At 45.3% G+C, this 19,515-nt stretch overlaps 1 protein-coding gene and 1 long non-coding RNA gene across 2 annotated transcripts in view; one reads left to right on the plus strand and one right to left on the minus strand.

Annotated features, from left to right (window-relative positions):
- LOC136326325 (uncharacterized) overlaps window positions 1-12,589 on the minus strand; it is a 42,596-nt gene extending 30,007 nt beyond the window's left edge. The window contains exon 1 of the long non-coding RNA XR_010729425.1: window positions 12,371-12,589. This is a non-coding gene — a long non-coding RNA (uncharacterized lncRNA). The remainder of the gene's footprint in view (window positions 1-12,370) is intronic.
- Window positions 12,590-13,101: 512 nt separating this feature from the next.
- Window positions 13,102-19,166, plus strand: CRNN (cornulin). The gene is made up of 3 exons (XM_066262104.1): window positions 13,102-13,259; window positions 15,741-15,891; window positions 16,980-19,166. The coding sequence occupies exons 2-3, from the start codon at window positions 15,754-15,756 to the stop codon at window positions 18,798-18,800; spliced, it is 1,959 nt and encodes a 652-aa protein (XP_066118201.1). The 5' UTR covers window positions 13,102-13,259; window positions 15,741-15,753; the 3' UTR covers window positions 18,801-19,166.
- Window positions 19,167-19,515: the final 349 nt, after the last annotated feature.

Genomic DNA, 19,515 nt, shown 5'->3' on the forward strand with positions numbered 1-19,515 from the left:
ATTTGTATATTGGCTTAAAGGTTCTGATTTCTACACTATAAAATGGGTCAGACCAGGGGCCCTCATGTAGTTCCTGAAATTGGCATTGCAGAGGAGAAGCACCCAAGATGGTGGAGTGCTGAAGGAGAAACCAGCTTGTGCAGAGAGAAGGAGATGGGAACAGAGGTGAATAAGGCTGGTGAGGTAGAAACCTTTGATTCTAGGAAACTCAGATGAGTCAGTGGCTTTGGCAGCCCTAAATGAAAAGGGAAGTGTTTTTTCACTGTGTGTATTTCTTGCCCACCAAGTGCTAGCTAGGATTAAATGTAATGGCCCACCAGTTATTGTTGGAATCCATGGGAATCCGAAAGACCAGAGTAACAGGCTTTATTGAAAGGAAGAAAGGAACCCTGATGGGCACTTCTCCTGGGGGAGAAGAGTGCCAGTTACAGACTAGGGGCTAGTTATATAGTGTTTGGGAGAGCCTGAGGGGATACTGAGGCAAAAGTCCTGGTATGTCCAGAGCCCCTCCTTGGGGCACCTTCTCAGCTTTTTGGAATTCCTTTGTCTTAGGGGTGATAATCCAGTAAAGGTGAGGTCTGACAGATAAGCAGAACATCAAGAGGACAGTTTGGAATTTACATATCTATCATTTCTCAACTCTGTGGTTACATAAAAAGAAAGGCAGTTAATAATTTTATAATATATGGTGAGGGGTGATGAGGAGACAGAGGAGAAAAAATTGGAAAATTATTGCTTCTTCCAGAGAGAACTCAAGAAGGGAATCTTGCCAAGCCAATCCCTCATCCAGTTAAGGAGGTCATCAATTTCCATGCTGTGAGGTCTGAACCAGGCGATGTCTCCAAAAACCTGAGTGAAAAAGTAAAAAAATTTGCGAGGAAGTAAAATTTTGAAGAAGTAAAAAATTAACTGTGAATTCCTTGCTGTGAGTGCTGAGTGGACAGAGTGACATGGTGATACATGGTCTCCTGGATGAGCCTCATGAGACGTGCTGGTCTGGTTCCTCTCAAATGAGAGGACATGTGAAGATTTTAAGATACAGGAAACCTGTTGGTGTAAGTTTTTTAGAAGGATTGAATATGTGTGGTTAAAAAGGAAGAGGGTTTGGAGAACATTCAGGAGGGAACTTCTCGGGCTGAGGGGCAGCTTCTTCCTGCTGTCATCCCTACCTATTTGATATTTTCCTTGTGAAGTTCTCCTTGGGGTATTGGGGAATAGGAGCATTTGATTGTAGGTAATCCTAGAAATTTCTCTCATCTAGGCCTGTAGGAACTTGATAAAGAAAGAGGCAAGTATTTGGAGATTAGCAATGCAGAGATAAGGAGGGTTGTATAGGGGGTGTGTGTGAAAGTTCTTTCATGGTAAAGTTAGAGATATTTTTCCTGGCAGCCCTGGAGAGAGCAGTTAGCTTGAGCTAAAAGAAATGTTTCATGTCCATTTGTAGGCTCTTCTTCAGCCAAGAAGACCCAGTGATCTTGTCCTCTTAGTATGTGAAGGGTAAAAAGACTGAAAAGCATTAAGAGGTGAATGCTATTCATTCTCCTAGTTCTTCAGGGATACAGAAGAACTTTAGGGTTAGGGGACCTGTAAGGGTTGAAAGATAGGATTTAGGAGGTTTGCTGATATAAGATTTTAGATTTTTCTGTTTCGCAAGGGCAGGTTTCAGGGTTGGTGTGTAGGGTTAGGTAGATTTTTTCAATTTTCAGATTGGCGAAGGTCTGCATGTGGTTCTGTAAGAAACTAGTGAACAAACATAAGAGGCAGGGTCTAAAAGTTAGAAAAATAAATAGTAGAGTGAATGGACTTATGAAAGGCAATTGTCAAGATACCCAGGTTGTGCAAAACCACTGACTCCATGTTTACAAATTCACTGGGCTTCAGAGAGAGAGAGAGAGACAGAGACAGAGAGAGAATAGGAATAAGACAGGGCAGTGTGGCTAGTCCTCCTGTCCCTAGATCTACTTTTATAGAAATTTTTAAAGCAACAAGAAGAGAAATTACCTGTATAGCTCGTTTGGTCCTTAGATTGATGGAAGAGGCTCATGGGGTGGGATTAGGTTGATATTTGGGGCGAGACAGATTAGGGTACAGGTTTCTGTACAATTAGTAAGGAGATACATATAGGTGTTGGTCCCACAGGAGTAGAAAGTTCCTGATTTGGTGAGGTAGGTTGAGAGGTGCAGTGGGAGTGAGTTGTCAGGATTACGGTGTGTGGACCTGTTCATGTGAAAGTCAGTCCTTGGGTGATGTAATGCTGGAAGTGCCTCTTGGACAGTCTTTGAACAGTTTGCTGAGTAAACTATAAATCCTGCAAGTACTTAGGGAAAGGGTGGTTACATTTCTACACTTTGCAGTTAGAGTTTAAGTCCTAGTGACTACTGCTTCTAGCTGGAATTAGCAGCAGGTCCCAGCCTATAATAGGCATGGGGCATTGAGATAAGAGGAACAAAGGAGATACTATACATTAAATAAAGTAACAAAATTAGACTGTCAATACCCACAGTAGAGATCTTTGAGGGATAAATAAAACTTAAATATTCAAGTGAGGCATAGTAGATGGCCCTTGTGTTTACAAGGAATGAGATTAGATTATCTGCTATTTGGAAGAAATACCTTAGGCTCGTGAACAATTTCCTTGGGCCTTCAGTGGCAATTCCCAGCATGCTGGGCAAGGTCGGGTCACAGGTAGCTGGAGCAGGGCTGGGAGAGACTAAACCCTCCCTACATGAAGCAAGGGGCAGCTTACCTTCTCATGTCCCTTTTTCCACAGCACAGGAGTGCCCCTTGACAGGGCTGGGAGCCTAGCAGGTTTCAGTTCAATGGCCTTTTTTCCATTCTTGAAGTAGGGCCCTGATGGAATCCTATGAAGCCCCTTAGGGTGCTGGAACCAAAAGCTGGTATTTCCTGACTTCTTTTGGGCCTTATTTGCCTTTTCTGTTACTTCCTTGGTCATTATAGACCTTAAAAGCCATGCTCAGAAGATCTCACTGAGGGGCTTGAGTAAGAGCAAAACTTGGAATTCAGTGTTTACAGAAGCCTACTAGACTGAGAAAAGATTTGATCTGTGGTGGTAGGTGGTTGGAGACTGTGGAGGGTCTTAGTTTGATCTAGGGCAGGGGTCTCAAACTCGCGGCCCACGGGCCGCATGCGGCCCACCCACCAATTTTGTGCGGCCCGCAGACTAATCAAACTTCGTGGATTAGTCTGCAGGCCAGTCTGCGGGCCGCACAAAATTGGTGGGCGGGCCGCATGCGGCCCGTGGGCTGCGAGTTTGAGACCCCTGATCTAGGGTGAGACTTCAGGTGGTGGGGGTTAAGGTGATGCCTAGATAGACTAGGGACTGAGAATGAAGTTGAACCTTAGTAGAGAAGACATGATATCACTTCACAGTGAGGAAGTTAAGAAGGGTGGTGGTGAGTCTCCTTGAGGCAGGCAGGGAGGGGCTGCAGAGGAGTAGGTTATCTACATATTGTAAGAAAGAACTAGTTTTGAGATTGCATGCTGCTAAATCCTGACTTCTCTGGCCCCTGTCCTCTGGACCAGAGAACCTCATTGGGTGGGATGCGCTGTACTAAATAAAGCTTTTGCTTATCCACATTTCATGGCTATGTCCTTCCTTCTTCCTCGGCGGGGAAAAATACCTTACATTTGGTGCCAAAACCCAGCAGAAGTTGAAGTTACAACAACCGCTCCTCTCCCCTTCCCCTCCGAGAAAGACCCAGGATCTCTGAACTCCCACCCACTTCACACATGGTGCAGTAAGTCCTCTGCCTCCAGCCTCCCATCAGCTCTTTCCACTGAGACTCCCTGTCCATAATCGAGCTGCATCAGAGACCTCTTTTCCGTTCTGAGTGCATATGTGCCGGTGGAGACATCCTGGTCACTCCCACTTTACCTATCTGTTTGGTGGCCAGAAATTGAGTTGGGAGATGCCAATCCTCATCTCTGATCACTCCGAGAACTGAGGGCAGCCATGGGGGGCACAGGAATCTAAACCTGACTCAAAAACACTCTTGGAGTGCCTTATCCAAAATCTCTCCCTCCCTAAAGAAGAAGAAACTGTTCTTCTCCGCTGTAGCCAGGCCACAGAACCCACTGGATAATTGAACCAGGTGGCCTCCTGAGGGACTTTTGATTTTAACATCCTCACCAATTTAACTAGTGCTGAAAAAACTGGGAACTGGTTGGAGATCCCTTACCTTCAGGGCTTCTAGTATTTGTGCTCCCGTCCTAATCTCTGTGCTGCCTGATACACAGCACAGGCCCTTTATGACCAGAGAAACCTCAGCTAAACCCTCCACTCCTGATCATTCCTCCCCCAGCTCTCTTCCCCTCCTGCACAGCTCCCTCTATCCTATCAGGCTCCTCCTCTCCTTTTGCCAAATCATGTTTCTCATTCACCTGCAAATTACAGTCCCTCTTTCTCTTCCCCTGCTGGCCAGGGGCCCCTCCCTTCTCCACTATGCTCTTCAGCCCCTCTGCTGTCAGGCCACCCTCCACGGGCATTGGCTCTCACGCTGGTTTGCAGGGCTCCTGACCCCACCGTCCAACCCCGATCTTCTTGCAGGAAGGCTTGGCCCTGTCCTGCTTCTGGCTCCAGCATTTCCGGCTGGATCTGGGTGCCAGGCTCCCCAGGAGCCCCCCTCCTCTTATTCTCACCCCAAACCCCTATCTGAGACCTGATGAACATGTCATTTAAAGTTTTTAATGGCTGCGGCTAGTAGAAAAAGGCCAAGGCTGTTCACCAGGCCCACATGTAGCAGAAGGTAACTCTCCAAACCCAGGCTCTTGTGGCAGCCCTGAGGCCAGCAGAGCAACAGGGGCAAGGCATAGGAGGTACCCAACCCAAGTCCAGGCCACAAAGAGGAACCCCACCAAAAGCTTGCTTTAAATGTGGCCCACAGTTGCCCACTAATCCCTGCCCTGACTGCAAGCAGCCCAGTCACTGGCAGAGTGATAGCCCCCTTTGGGCAACAGGCTTTTCTTTGTGCCTCTACATGGAGGACAAGTCACCCAAATGGGAGGCCAAGCCAGCCAGGCGGGCCCACAGCTCAAACTCCTAGGCCTCATGGACGACTGACACGGCCCAGACTCAGAGACCCCCATAACCCTTGCCAAGCCCCGGATAATGCTGCAGGTAGTGGGTAAGTCCATCTCATTTCTTTTCTTTTTTTTTATAATTTTATTTTTTTAATGGGGTGACATCAATAAATCAGGATACATATATTCAAAGATAACAAGTCCAGGTTATCTTGTCATTCAATTATGTTGCATACCCACCACCCAAAGTCAGATTGTCCTCTGTCACCTTCTATCTTGTTTTCTTTGTGCCCCTCCCCACCCCCTATCCCTCTCCCATTCCCCCCTCCCCCCCCCCGTAACCACCACACTCTTATCAATGTCTCTTAGTTTCACTATTATGTCCCACCTACGTATGGAATAATACAGTTCCTGTTTTTTTCTGATTTACTTATTTCGCTTCGTATCATGTTATCAAGATCCCACCATTTTGCTGTAAATGTTCCAATGTCATCATTTCTTATGGCTGAGTAGTATTCCATAGTGTATATGTGCCACATCTTCTTTATCCAGTCATCTATTGATGGGCTTTTTGGTTGTTTCCATGTCCTGGCCACTGTGAACAATGCTGCAATAAACATGGGGCTGCATGTGTCTTTACGTATCAATGTTTCTGAGTTTTTGGGATATATACCCAGTAGAGGGATTGCTGGGTCATAAGGTAGTTCTATTTTCAGTTTTTTGAGGAACCACCATACTTTCTTCCATAATGGTTGTACTACTTTACATTCCCACCAACAGTGGATGAGGGTTCCTTTTTCTCCACAGCCTCTCCAACATTTGCTATTACCTGACTTGCTAATAACAGCTAATCGAACAGGTGTGAGGTGGTATCTCATTGCCGTTTTGATTTGCATTTCTCTAATAACTAAAGAAGATGAGCATCTTTTCATATATCTGTTGGCCATTTGTATTTCTTCCTGGGAGAAGTGTCTGTTTATATCCTCTTCCCATTTTTTTATTGGATTGTTTGTTTGTTTGTTGTTGAGTTTTATGAGTTCTTTGTATATTTTGGATATTAGGCCCTTATCTGAGCTGTTGTTTGAAAATATCATTTCCATTTAGTTGGCTTTCTGTTTATTTTGTTATCAGTTTCTCTTGCTGAGCAAAAACTTCTTAGTCTGATGTAGTCCCATTCATTAATTTTTGCCTTCACTTCTCTTGCCATTGGAGTCAAATTCATAAAATGCTCTTTAAAACCCAGGTCCATGAGTTGAGTACCTATGTCTTCTTCTATGTACTTAATTGTTTCAGGTCTTATGTTTAGATCTTTGATCCATTTTGAGTTAATTTTTGTACAGGGGGACAAACTGTAGTCCAGTTTCATTCTTTTGCATGTGGCTTTCCAGTTTTCCCAGCACCATTTATTGAAGAGGCTTTCTTTTCTCCATTGTGTGTTGTTGGCCCCTTTATCAAAAATTATTTGACTATATATATGTGGTTTTATTTCTGGACTTTCTATTCTGTTCCATTGGTCTGAGTGTCTATTTTTCTGCCAATACCATGCTGTTTTGATTGTCGTGGCCCTATAATAGAGTTTGAAGTCAGATATTGTAATGCCCCCAGCTTCATTCTTTTTCTTTAGGATTGCTTTGGCTATTCAGGGTTTTTTATAGTTCCATATAAATCTGATGATTTTTTGCTCTATTTCTTTAAAAAATGTCATTGGAAGTCTGTTTTGCCATCACACTCTGAACCTCTAGTTCCCTCACAGCTCTCGGTTATAGGAGTGAATGAGACCCCCTTTTTTTCCCCTTCATATGCCACCCCTGATATGCAGTTTGGACGGAATCCCCTTTTCACACTCCTTCTTAGTTATGCCCTCATGCCCTGTACCCGTCCTGGGTCAGGACATTCTACAAAGTCTCGAAGCCATTATCCAGCTGACAATATCTTCCTCACTACCAAGGGCTCCCCCATAATCAATACTACCCTCATTTCTAACCATGTTTCTCGCCTCAAGCATGCCCCCATGCAGGACTGCTGGCAGTCAGAACCACGGGGCCATACCTGTCTCCAGCTCACAAAAAGTTTGGGCCCTGCAGATCCTCCCATTGCTCCTGTCCCTCCCACCGGGAACCTGCCACCAGAGTAAGCTGAAGCAAAGAGCAATGCTGTTCAATGAGACTGGCCTGATGGAAGAAAGCATCGGGGTCCTCCACCGTCTGCAGGAGAAACTGCACAGGGACCTCTCCTTCTACAACCCGCTTGGCTCCTAATGGCAGCCACCCATCCTCACCTGGGCTGTCCCTATCCTAATTCCTCTTCTAATTATCAGCATATTACTCATATTTACTCCTCTTTTAAAAATTCTTACAGGACCACATCCGCAAGGTTTCTCGAGTCACAAACAGAGGTTCCTACACCCATATTCTCAACTCCCCTCAAAACCACCACCCACCTTTCGACGTCCCCTCCCCATGACACCCCTAACCAGCAGGAAGTAACTAGATGAACAGCAGTGCCCCTATCTAACATAAAAGGTTAGAATGTAAGGTCAGTGGGAAATGGGGGAAAGTCACGTGACGAACCAGACCCAGGAACTTTGGCTGGAACTGCCCACACCCATGCGCGCCAAAAGAAACTTCCCAGGAGTCCTTTGGAAAAGAGCAACCATCTGTCAGCCGATGAAATTTTGCCACATCATATTAGCTCAGCCGCCCTAATGATCCTTTAAACTTCCCCCATACATTTTCCTCCATGTGACTTCTCTGGGCCCTGGCCCCCAGACCAGAGAACCTCATCTGGAGGGATGCACTGTACTAACTAAAGCTTTTGCTTATCCACACTTTGTGGCTATGCCCTTTCTTCTTCCTTGGCGGGGAAAAATACCTTACAGAAATGTATGTTATTTCAAGAATCTTTTGTTAATTCTCCTTTTTGCAATTTCATAGTCCTGTAATGTTGAAATCTTGGTCTAAATATTAGGAGATATGTAATGATTATTAATGATATCTTTTTATACTGTATATAAATGTTCAGCTTATTATTATTTCTGAAACAGTTAAAGGGGTAAGGTCCAGTCTGCTCGTTGAGCATGTGGACCATGGAAGCAGGATTGTACAATGTTAAGTCACCAAACTCAGAGTGACAAATATTGCTATTGATTAGCTTAATGGTAGCATTCTCAACATAGAGGCTGGAAAGGAAAAAATAAATGACTAATTTTGATAGTAGGAAACATTTAAGCTTTGTGCACAGATAGATTAAAAGGGCTAAATTATGTGAACAGAAATCTGTTTCTCTTGAGCTTTTAGACATTATCTGTTAGGGTGCATAAAATTACAGCATAAATAAGGTATGTTTTCTTTGAATGTAAAAGGGATTTATGATTAATTAGAGTATAAGATTTATTTTATGAAGTATTGGTCATTTCAGTTGGTGCTTTTAACTAGATCTTAGAATTTGAGGCTTGAATGTAATAGGACATAGTTTAAATCCCTATTTTCCCAAGTGACCTATAGAATTAAAAAGCTCAGAATCCTCTTTCTAGGGATCCTCTTTCTAACAGGACTGTTAGAATCTGTATTGTACATACACTGCCCCACTTAGGACAACCGAGACCACCTTAAGAAAATGTTTCTGGTTGCCTGGCCTAAGCGGGACCCTAACACCCAAGGAGAAGAGGAAATTTTGGATACTTTCCACCAGTTTCTGTTAGCCAGGATAAGGGAAGATACTAAGAAAAAGAACCATAAATTTGTCTAAAGTGTCAGAAGTTATTCTGGATCCTCAAAAGACCCCCACCGCTTTCTTAGACTATGGAAAGTTCACAGTCTATGCACCTCTAGACCCAGAGGTGCCAGAACACACAGAGACAGCCAATTTAGCCTTTACCTAGCATTCAACTCTAGAAATTAGAAAGAAAATGTATTAGAAGTTTTTTAAAAGGTAGAAACATCAGCTGCTAAAAAAAAAAAAAAAAACACACAACTAAGCATTTTGGAAGGGGCATTGCTCCTCCCTCGCTCACATAACTCTGGCCCCTAAGATGGCTGGTTAGCCAAAGATGAGTAAGATTCCTGAAGGCAGGAACAACCTAAGACAGGCACAGTCGAAGAGAGGCCATCAGAAGAAGGCTTAAGAATGAACAAAGGTGAGGCTCAAACTCTCACCCCAACAATGCAGGAGTCTGCTCCCCTGAAATAGTGGCTTTCATCCACTGTCCAGAGCACCAAAAGAGGAGGAACTCTCTAGAAACTCAAGAGAAACCAAGCAGCTGATGATACTACCAATAAGGTAGCCCTAAAACCAGTGGGGCCTTCAGAAATTTTAGTAACTTTACTAGAACCCTTGTTGCCAAAGATTCTTTTTCTGCAACCACTTAGACAAAGATTTTGCCAGCCAGAAAGGGATAACTAAGAATAAGAAAAAAATAATTAGAAAAGCCAGACTTAGAATCTATTGCAGAAGGCATAGTGTCCGAGTGTTTAGTTTGTGCCCAAATAGATACTAAACAAAGTAAAGAAATTACAAAGAGAAACATGGAAAGAGGAGCTTTCCCAGGAGAGCATTAGCACAGGGATATAAGTACCATATTAGATTTTATTGATGCCTTTTCAGAATAGGTAGAAGCTTTTCCCACTAGAAATGATACTGCAGTAACAGTTATTAAGAAATTGCTATATGAAATTATTCCCAGATTTAGCTTGCCCATTAATATTGGGTCTAATAATGGGCTTGCATTTGTATCCAAGATCTCACAGCTAGTAGGAAAGGCACTCAATATTAATTGGAAATTACATTGTGCTTACAGGCCTCAGGTAGAAAGAATGAACTGAACTCTGAAAGAAGTCTTAACTAAATTTATTTTAGAAATGGATGAAAACTGAGTCAATCTCCTTCCCTTTGTTATTTTGAAAACACAATGCACCCCTTACCAAGCAGAATTCGCCCCATATAAAATTGTACTAGGCAGGGCAACACCCCTTCTTCCTAAGCTCCCTTGAGACCCCCTTGGAGAGGTGCAAATAGATCCCACCAACCCCTGTAAATTGACCCTGAGAGGGACAACATGCCCTGCTCCAGCCACAATCCAGAAGCTGGCTGGTCTACGTACAACAGAAGTTTGAAGAACCTCATCATGGGACTCCTTATAATTGAACTTTGGGAAGGAAGGGAAATTAAAATCTGGGAAATGCCAGAGCAAGTCATCTTAATGTTTGATACATGTGCTACTGTATGTCATACAGAAGGGAGATATAAGTTCCTTTGCTAGAAGGGAAGCTACAAGGTAAATGAAAAGTATATATGTGCTTATAGCTACCCCTATAAAGTAACCTATAAATATGAGCTACTTAGAGGGAGGACAGCTCCAAAAAGAATTACATTTTTTTAAAAAATGCTTGTTGCCAGCTTCGTTGTCATTGAAGGTTAAGATTTTTAAAATTAAGAGTTCTGATTAAAAAGGAATGGTATAGTTTCAATAATAAATGGTATAAGGTATAGAAATACTTTTAAAAGAAAAAAGGGAAAAAGTTGTTAAAAAGCTAGTTATTTAAAGTTCATAAAAGTTAAGGGTTTATGTAAGTTGCAGAAGGTTTCTACAGCTTATAGGAAGTTAATCAGTTGCATTTATTTCTTCATCAGACTATATTGCTGTTAATGATAACATCAAGTCTATTTGTTAAATATGTCAAAAGGCATCACCTTTCTGTTATATGTTATAGGTTAATGTTCCTACTTAAAGGGTCTTTAGATCACTAACCTTAACTTTAGGCCCCTGTCTACTCAACAGCCTCATGCACCTCATTAAAATGAGTCAACGATTTGACTCATGACATAAAACCAGTGGGGAATGTGATAAGGTGCCAAGAAACTATAAAACTTAGCATTAGGAATGCCATTTTAAAGAGAAAAAGTCAGGCCTCTTACCCTCTCCTTTCTGTGGAGGAAGGAAAGAGAAGAATGCAGGAGGAAGAGTTTGCAAAGGCAACTGGGTCAGCTAAGTTATAATTTAATTACAGAGAAAAGAAGATAGAACTTATCTGAAAACCCCTTCCTCGTCTCTTTTCTTAAAAGCCTTTAGAAAAGAATGTTTATGTACCTTAATTAAGAATTCCTACACTCTGACTCACCCTCCCATCCTAAAGTCATGAGAGTGACAGATACCTAGACAAAGGCATCACGAGCCCCTCCTTACCCACCCCAACCCTATGTGATTTTGTCTCTAAAAGCAGGCTCAGAACTGTACAGGGGCCTACATGATTTGGGATTGTGCCCCAAGTAGCTAGCCGGGTAAGAAACTCCTCTTTTGAAATTTTGCTGAAACTTAGGTGTTTTTGTGGAACTCGCTAGTCACTTTACAACAATTTAACATTTTACAAAAATCCCATCTCACTATTAGAAAACTATTTTTGGTGCACATGTCCTGTTCTCCCAATGAAACTGACTTCCTAGAAAGCAGGATTTTACTCTTTATTTTCAGCCCACCACGTGCAGCAAATGCCAACTGTTAGATATTTGTAGAAAGAAATCAAGTGGAGGTAAATAATGGATTTCCAGCAAGTGAGTACAAAGGAATCAAAGTGCAAATATGAGTTTGTTTCATTAAGGTATTTCTATTTACTCCAAGGCAGAGTGAGCAGAGGATAAGTGTTTGATTTAACTTCTGATAGGCTCCCTAGCCTCTGTCCACCCAGAATAAAGGCACTCATTTATAACTCATCAGAAATTTACAAACTAACAGATTTATAAATTCAATTAGACACTGCCAGTCCCAATCTCTCCCACCTCCTCATCTCCCTTACCCCAACCATCTCTCTAGGGAACGTCCCTCTACCCAAAACACACAGACACTCCATTTACCTCTCTCTGCCTCTATGGAGCCACAACTATTCACAGCCCCCACACACCCCAACCTAGGCTTAGACCTGCCCAAGACACGTGAAAAGTCAAAGGCTATAGAGGCAGGCAGACCTAAGTTCAAATTCATTTATTTCACTTTTCTATTTATGTGGCCTTGGGTAGTTTACTTGACCTCTCTGTCCCTCAGTTCCTTCATCTGTAAATTGGGTGTAATGATATACCTCATAGTTAAAGCATCTGGTTTATTATTTTCCAATCTTAGTTTCCCATAGTTGACAAACCTTTCTGTAAGTTCTAAGCACATCACTCACAGCTGGATGGTCCAGCCCCTCCCTTCTCCACTGAGCGCTACTTCTCTGAGGCTTTCTCTGCGTTCTCACTTAGGGGCTCAGCCACACACACACATCCCCTCAGGATTGTCATGAGCATCCACCAAAATATATAGTAATGAAAGTCCTACAAGTCAAATGATAATTTCTGTTACCGTTACCCTCCTGGGGCCTCTCTTTCTGGCACCGCCAAACTGCAGACTCCGTGAGGGTTGAAATTGCTGCTGTGAAACTGCTCTTGCTTAACTCTGTATCCCTCAGGCCCAGCCCTGTGCCCGAAATGATGCCAATCTCCACAGATATTCACTGGTTAATCAACTGATTCAGTCTCCTGTCTTCACAATGAATCATCGTGAGCCTCTTCTATCAGCTATAAAAAGGTGCCTACCCCTAAAATGGGGCGGGGATGGGGGTATTAACCTTCTTTGTTTTAATCAAATATGAGACTCAAATATAGAGAAGTAAAATTGGATTCCTTGCATGTCTCATAAACTGGGTGCAAAAGGTTATTCCAAACCAAGAATTCCAAGAATGTTCTAAGTAATGACAACATCACCAGAAAATATGTATAGCCTCCTAAACCAACCACTTTGAAAAGGTTAACTAACCCTCCATAGATGAATATGTTCCTGAATGTTTGTACATTTTTTTGAAAATCCCCATGACTCTGCAGTCACACCAAGACAAAGAATGCTCACCAGGAACCCCACCCGTGCTAAGCACTGCTGAGCCCATCGCATGAGACAGGAACCTCCCTGTCATGAGGAGACAGACCCAAGGAGAGATGAGGACAGAGAGAGCTCCACGTGTGGTAGGAGGGGTCTGATAAGTAGACCGACACAGCCAAGCGTTAACAGGTGAAACTGAATGGAGGTGGGGCTCATCTGAGCCTTGGGTGAATCAGGCCTTGCGTTGGGGTGGGACGTCTTGTCCAAATACCAGTGCTAACTTCGGTTAAATCCTTTATAAAAGGCTCCTGCCCCACTGACCTGGCACTGCACACCCCGCTTAGCTGCCGCTTGCCTCATCCTGCCTGTTCATTAGGTAAGTCCCCTCCAGAGGAACCTCTTTCTCACTCTGTGTCTTGGTGGTCTGACCTCATAAAACCAGGGTTGTAGGCAGAAAGTGTCCGCTCAGACTGGGACTCAGGCAAACCAGTGAATGGGAAAGGGCACTGCCCACCACCACCCCTGCCCCCAGCTGGCTGGGCAGCAGCTCCTGTCACTGGAAGGCTGTGTTGGCAGGAGCAAAGGAACCACCAACATGCCTTCCTGGATCAGCCAAAGTCTCTTAAGGTTCTGAAAGCTTCTTGGCAATGCTCAGGGTTTGTGCAACCAGAATCAAATTACTGCTGCCAACCCAGACAACAGGGTTTAACTTTCCCAGGGAGGAAGGGGCTTATGTGGCAGCCCTCTCCCACCCCAGGGTGATATTTAGGCATGATGAATTTGTGGGTTTATTCTAAGGGTTCTGAAGTATAACTAAAAGGCCATCTCATTATTTTTGCTGCTTGTATGTCAGTAGCTAAGGTCTGCCACATGGTTAACCACAAAAATGGGACTTTCATGCCTCTGTTGCACAGTATTCTGGGTTTTGTACTATGATGTATACAACAAAGTCTGCCTGAAGTTTTTGGCTACTGGATCATAGAAAGGACGCTTTCTGAAGAGCCACCAGGACCCCTTCCTTCCTTCATTCTTGGGCTTCTCTAGCTAGGCCCCCCTCTTCCTGCACCCTCTCTTTTCCCTCTCATGGTGCCCCCACCCCTCAGTTTTAACCTTGCATCTCCCCCTGCATTTGAACCCTGCCACCTTGGACACCATCTCCTCCCTTTGGTCTCCCTGAGGTTCTGCTCCTGCACCTCCAGGCCTCTGCCTCTTGCTCAACCAGCCACACTCAAGACTCACTTCAAACCCTGCCCAGCCAGTGGCTGATGAGAAAAAAAAAACTCTCCCACCAATTGAGAACCTTTCTCACAGGCCACCAGCATTACAGGTTACCTCTGAGCAGGCCGACCTTTCTCACAGGTCCCAGCGCTGAGGACAGAGCTCACATTCAGAGAAACCTGGACTCTCAGATGGCCAGCCCTCCCACCCAGAGAGAGAGCCCCCTCCTCAGCAGCCCCAACAGGTGGTGGCCCAACCTCTTCCTAAACACCTTCCTAAAACGAAGCCAGGAAAGGTTGCCACAGACCAGCACGGCTAGTAATTGTCCAGGTCCTGAGTGAGAACAGTGTAGAATGAAGAAATGAGTTCAGACAGAAAAAGGATGGGATCAGAGGCCTCTGCAAGCTGATGGCAAGCCAGAGCAAAAGCCTCCGGTCAGCTTTATTGTATAGTGCAGAGCCATATGCAAATAAGGAAGTCTCTGATACAAAGCCACACATCTGAGGCATAAATAGGAATTCTCTTAAGTCCAGGAATCCTTTTTTTTTTTTTTTTTTTTTTTTTTTTTTAATAAATAAAATTTTATTTTAATGGGGTGACATCAATAAATCAGGGTACATATATTCAAAGGCCAGGAATCCTTTTAAGGAGTAAACAGGAATACCCCCACCATGCATAACTGAAATCAACCAACATCAGAACAAACAGAGGTGAGAGGAAGGGCATGTAAATTGCCACTAGCAACTTAAGCAAGTGACATGGGGGGATGTGAGGAATAAAAATACTCAGCTTCATAGCCAATATGGAGTTGTGGGGAAGAGCTTAGCCTTTAGCTTAAGCCTTAAACGGTGAGGGCTTTGCCAGCTTGCAGTCTCCCACAAAGGGTAGAGCTGCACACCTGGGTTCCTGCTCGGCCCACACCTGAGGCAGCTGACTCACCTACAGACTTGCTGCCTGTTGGTGTTCCCAGCAGAACTCTAACACCCTGTGACAGGCAAAGATAGGCTAGATAGACTGTCCATAGGGCAGAGTCTAGAAGGTCATTACTTTGGATTCAGGAGATATGGATTCTAGGATCCTTTGGTCCCTTAAAAGCTGTGTGGCTTTGGGCAAATCACTCAAGTTCTCTGAGTCTGTGCCCTCACCTATAAAAAGTGGAGATAATAAGGATCACAAGAGATGAAAGTGCTTTCTGAGCTGTAGAGTATATATAGACATACAAAATTATATATGTGTATAATAATACAATAGTGATATTTAATAACTAGCATTTTGTATAAGCCAGCATCTATCAAGTGCTTTAAATGAATTATCTCTTTTAATCTTTAGAATAATCCTCTGAAGTAAATATTAGTATTGCCTCCATCTCATGATGAGTAAACTGAGGCTCAGAAAAGCAAAGTAACCCGCCCTAGCTAACCTGACGGGTAGGCGGGCTGACTCAGGAGCCTGCCTCTAACCACCAGGTGCCCCTTGGTCCTCTCCATAAATATATTATGAAGCAAAGGAAGAAGGAAGACAGGGAGAGCCCAGAGGCAGAGCTGAGAACATAAGGAAAGGACTTAAAGCAGGAGTGCTCCGGGGAAAGCTGCAGAGGTTGACTGTGGAGCCCCCATGGGGGCTTTTCTTCTTTGTCCAGCTTGACTACCAAGATGCCTCAGTTACTGCGAAACATTAACGGGATCATCCACACCTTCCAACGCTATGCCAGGACTGAGGGCAGCTGCGCGGTGCTCACCCGGGGGGAGCTCAAAAGGCTCCTGGAGCAGGAGTTTGCCGACGTCATCGTGGTATGATGTGCCCAGCCAGGCAGGGAGGGGCTGAGGGGAGAGAGAAAGCGGTTTCCCTGCAGACCAGATGCTGAGGAGGCAGCGCTAGATCCAAGCCTGCAGGTCCTACTGGAGGCTGAGCAGGTGGAGAAACAGGAAGGAACAAGGGACGGTCACTGGAGGTGACCAACCAGTTCTTAGAGAACGTACCTTAACTTCAATTGATTCTAAGTGGGAGACAAGATCAAAAGAGTCCAATGGGACTGTATTTCCTCCTTAGGGAGAAATACAGCCTTTGAATATTCTAGAAATAAAAACAATTGCTGCTTTTGCTGCTTCTTAAATCTGAAATGGTAACCATTCACCATCAGAGATTTGGCTGTCCATTAATAAACACTCATGAGAAGCACAACGCCATGCTTTGTACAAAGCAGTTGTTCAAAAATATTAGGTGGGTGCTCACATCAGAAATGAGGTTTTGAAAGCAGGTTGTTAACAGGCCCCATCTGGCAGCCCCTCTCCAGCAAACCAAACCTGATGCGTCTCCCCACATCTTTCTTCCTTTGGTTCACAGCTAAAACAACCAGGATGGTGAGAGTCTTGGGGACAGGAAGCAGGGGCTGCTTCTACATGCTCAGAGCAACCTGTGGTTCCTCGAGCTCTCCACCTGCCCTGTGTTGGGAAAACACCTGAATCTCAGTTAGGATATCACAGAATTCCCACGGTGCCATGTTTTCATTGTGCTTTTCTTGGTGTTGGTCTTGCTGGTGGGAATATGGCCTCAGTGTCAGGGGCCAGGACCGAGGACAGCCCAAAGAATCACTAGGAGTACAGTTATTTACTCATTCTTTGTTAAATCTTTATCCAGTTTTCCCGTGGGCAGAAATTGTGCCAGACACAAAGGATACAAAATAAAAGCTGCTTCTTACTCACGAGGGTGACAGGACTAAACCATGGAGGTTGTTTTGTGTTAGTGATGCTATAACAGTGTGGGGAGGGGGATAGGAGCAGAATGAGTGGGCTCCGGCTCAGGGTAGGTAGCTGAGTGGACCAGCCTAACCACATTTTCCTCAGAAAAGGCTGCTGACTTGGCCTCATCTTCTCCCCAGAAACCCCACGACCCAGCCACTGTGGATGAAGTCTTGCGCCTACTGGATGAAGACCACACGGGGACTGTAGAATTCAAGGAATTCCTGGTCTTGGTGTTTAAAGTTGCACAGGCCTGTTTCAAGACATTGAGTGAGAGTACTGAGGGAGCTTGTGGACCTCAAGAGGCCCCTGGAGCCTTGCCAGATCTGGGAGAAGGACAGAGAAGTGTCACAGAAGAAGGAAGCATTGGAGAAGGACAGCGTCATGAGGGGAGCAATGGTGGACAGAGCAGGCCAGCTTCCAGAGGGCAGGGTGGGACTGGGTCTCAGACCCAGGGGCAGGACAGCAGCCCTTCTCAGGTCAGTCATCCTGACAGGCAGCAGGGGTCCCAGAGACTGGAAGGTGAGAGCTCGCAGACACAAGAGATGGGTCATGTGGAGCCAGACCAGAAAGAGGAAGACCAGAGTCATCAGACCAGAGAGAGGACATCAGAGAGACAGTCACAGAGTGGGGAACAGAACAGAGCCCACCAGACAAGTGAGACAGTTCCTGGAACCATAACTCAGACCCAGACAGATGCTATCCAAACTATGAAGCAGGAAAGGAGCCAGCTGACAGGAAGCACCAGCACCCAGCCACAGGAGTCATCCAATGGTCAGACCAGCAGGACTGAAACCCACAGTCAAGACAGGAGCCAGACAAGCCAGGTAGTTACAGGAGGACCTGTTCAAACACAGGGAGGTGTCACTGAGACCATGGAACAAGACAGGAATCGTCAGACAAGCAGCACCAGCACCCAGCCACAGAAGCCCACCGATGGCCAGACCAGAGGGACCGAGACCCACAGTCAAGACAGGAGCCAAATGAGCCAGGTAGTTACAGGAGGACCTGTTCAAACACAAGGAGGTGTCACTGAGACCATGGAGCAGGACAGGAATCGTCAGACAAGCAGCACCAGCACCCAGCCACAGAAGCCCACCGATGGCCAGACCAGAGGGACCGAGACCCACAGTCAAGACAGGAGCCAGATGAGCCAGGTAGTGACAGAAGGACACATTCAGACACAGACAGGGCCACAAACCCAGACCAAAGAGCAGGACAGGAGCTGTCACACAGGAAGCACCAGCACCCAGCCACAGGAGTCCACCAGAGGGACTGAGACCAGAGGGACTGAGACCCACAGTCAAGACAGGAGGCAAACAAGACAAGTGGTGACAAGCGAACATATTCAAACGCAGGCAGGGTCACAAACCCATACATACACCCACACCATAGAGCAGGGTGGGAGCCGTCAGACAGGAAGCCCCAGAACTCAGCCACAGAAGTCCACCGATGGCCAGACCAGAGGGACTGAGCCCCACAGTCCAGACAGGAGCCAGATGAGCCAGGCAGTGACAGGACACATTCAGACACAGACAAGTCCGCATATCCAGGCCGAGGAGCAGGACAGCAGCCGTACTCCAAGCCACCCAAGGGGTATAGAGCAGGGACAGATGCGGTCAGGCAGTGGTCAAAGGTGGACAGAAGTAAGCATCTATGAGGCAGAGGAGACAGTGCAGGGAGGACAGGCCCAGACTGGGACAAGCACTCTGCCAGGCAGACAGGACCACAGCAGCACTCACCCAAGGTGCAGTGTGACAGGAGGTCAGAGAGACAGAGAGCCCTCAGGGGTTAGGCAGGAGTGGGTTGATGACCACACAAGGGAGACAGTGATCCAAAGGCAGAACCAGGGCAGCCTGCAAAGTGGTGTGCCTTCAGCGCAGGGCCAGGAAGCGGCCCAGCCAGAAGGGAAACGAATTCTTACAGCCAGAGGCCTGTATTCTTACTTCAAAAGCAACTAGCTATGAGTGTCTTAGCCTGGACTCCAGTGCCCAGTACAAAAAGAAGACAGCTAGAGAGACGTTGGCTTGTCCTGCCCTGACCACTCCAACTGACATTTCCCTGGACATCTGATCTTAATCATGGTGCTTCTGTCCTAGATCTTTATCAGTGAGGGCATTTCTGCAAGGTGCTTTCTATCCCAAACTCTTCTCTCTCACCTGTCCTGCTGTACAGACCGTCTCAGGAACAGGAAGACATGGAGCACATCATTCTTTTTACTGAGTGTTCCTCGGTCTGTAGGTTTTTTCAAAATTGCTTTTCTCTCTGCTATCTGTCCACTTCCCCATTCATCCTGGTGCATCAATAAAACCTGTCTAAGCAACTGGGCTCTGTGTCCAATTTAATCACTATTGATGTGATGGGCGGGGGGCCATGGGGCTGTGACAATTAACTGGACATGGTCCCTACCCTCGAAGAGCATCCAGTTGAGAAACTATTGCATGAAATTTCAAGAGTTATAAAGAGTCAAAGAGAGGAGATATTATACTTGGAAGAGATGAATCAGGAAAAGTTTCAACCAGAAGAGGCTTTTTTTTTGTAATGCCCTTGCAGGACAAGCAGGATTTAGGTAGGTAAAGCTATTCTCAGTCTTTCATGACTTCTAATTCTAGAGTGTTAAGTCTCTGCTCACCTGTAAGGTCTCATAGGAAGGCTGACTCAGGGTAACCAATAAGT

This window comes from Saccopteryx bilineata, chromosome 2 (assembly GCF_036850765.1).
Source record: "Saccopteryx bilineata isolate mSacBil1 chromosome 2, mSacBil1_pri_phased_curated, whole genome shotgun sequence".
Lineage (NCBI taxonomy): Eukaryota > Metazoa > Chordata > Mammalia > Chiroptera > Emballonuridae > Saccopteryx > Saccopteryx bilineata.

What these genes read in the sequence shown, in the direction of transcription:
- CRNN (XM_066262104.1), top strand. Translation starts at nt 15,754, where the DNA reads ATGCCTCAGTTACTGCGAAACATTAACGGGATCATCCACACCTTCCAA. An exon ending in AGTTTGCCGACGTCATCGTG is followed by an intron (nt 15,892 to 16,979) that starts GTATGATGTGCC and finishes TCTTCTCCCCAG; the next exon opens with AAACCCCACGACCCAGCCAC.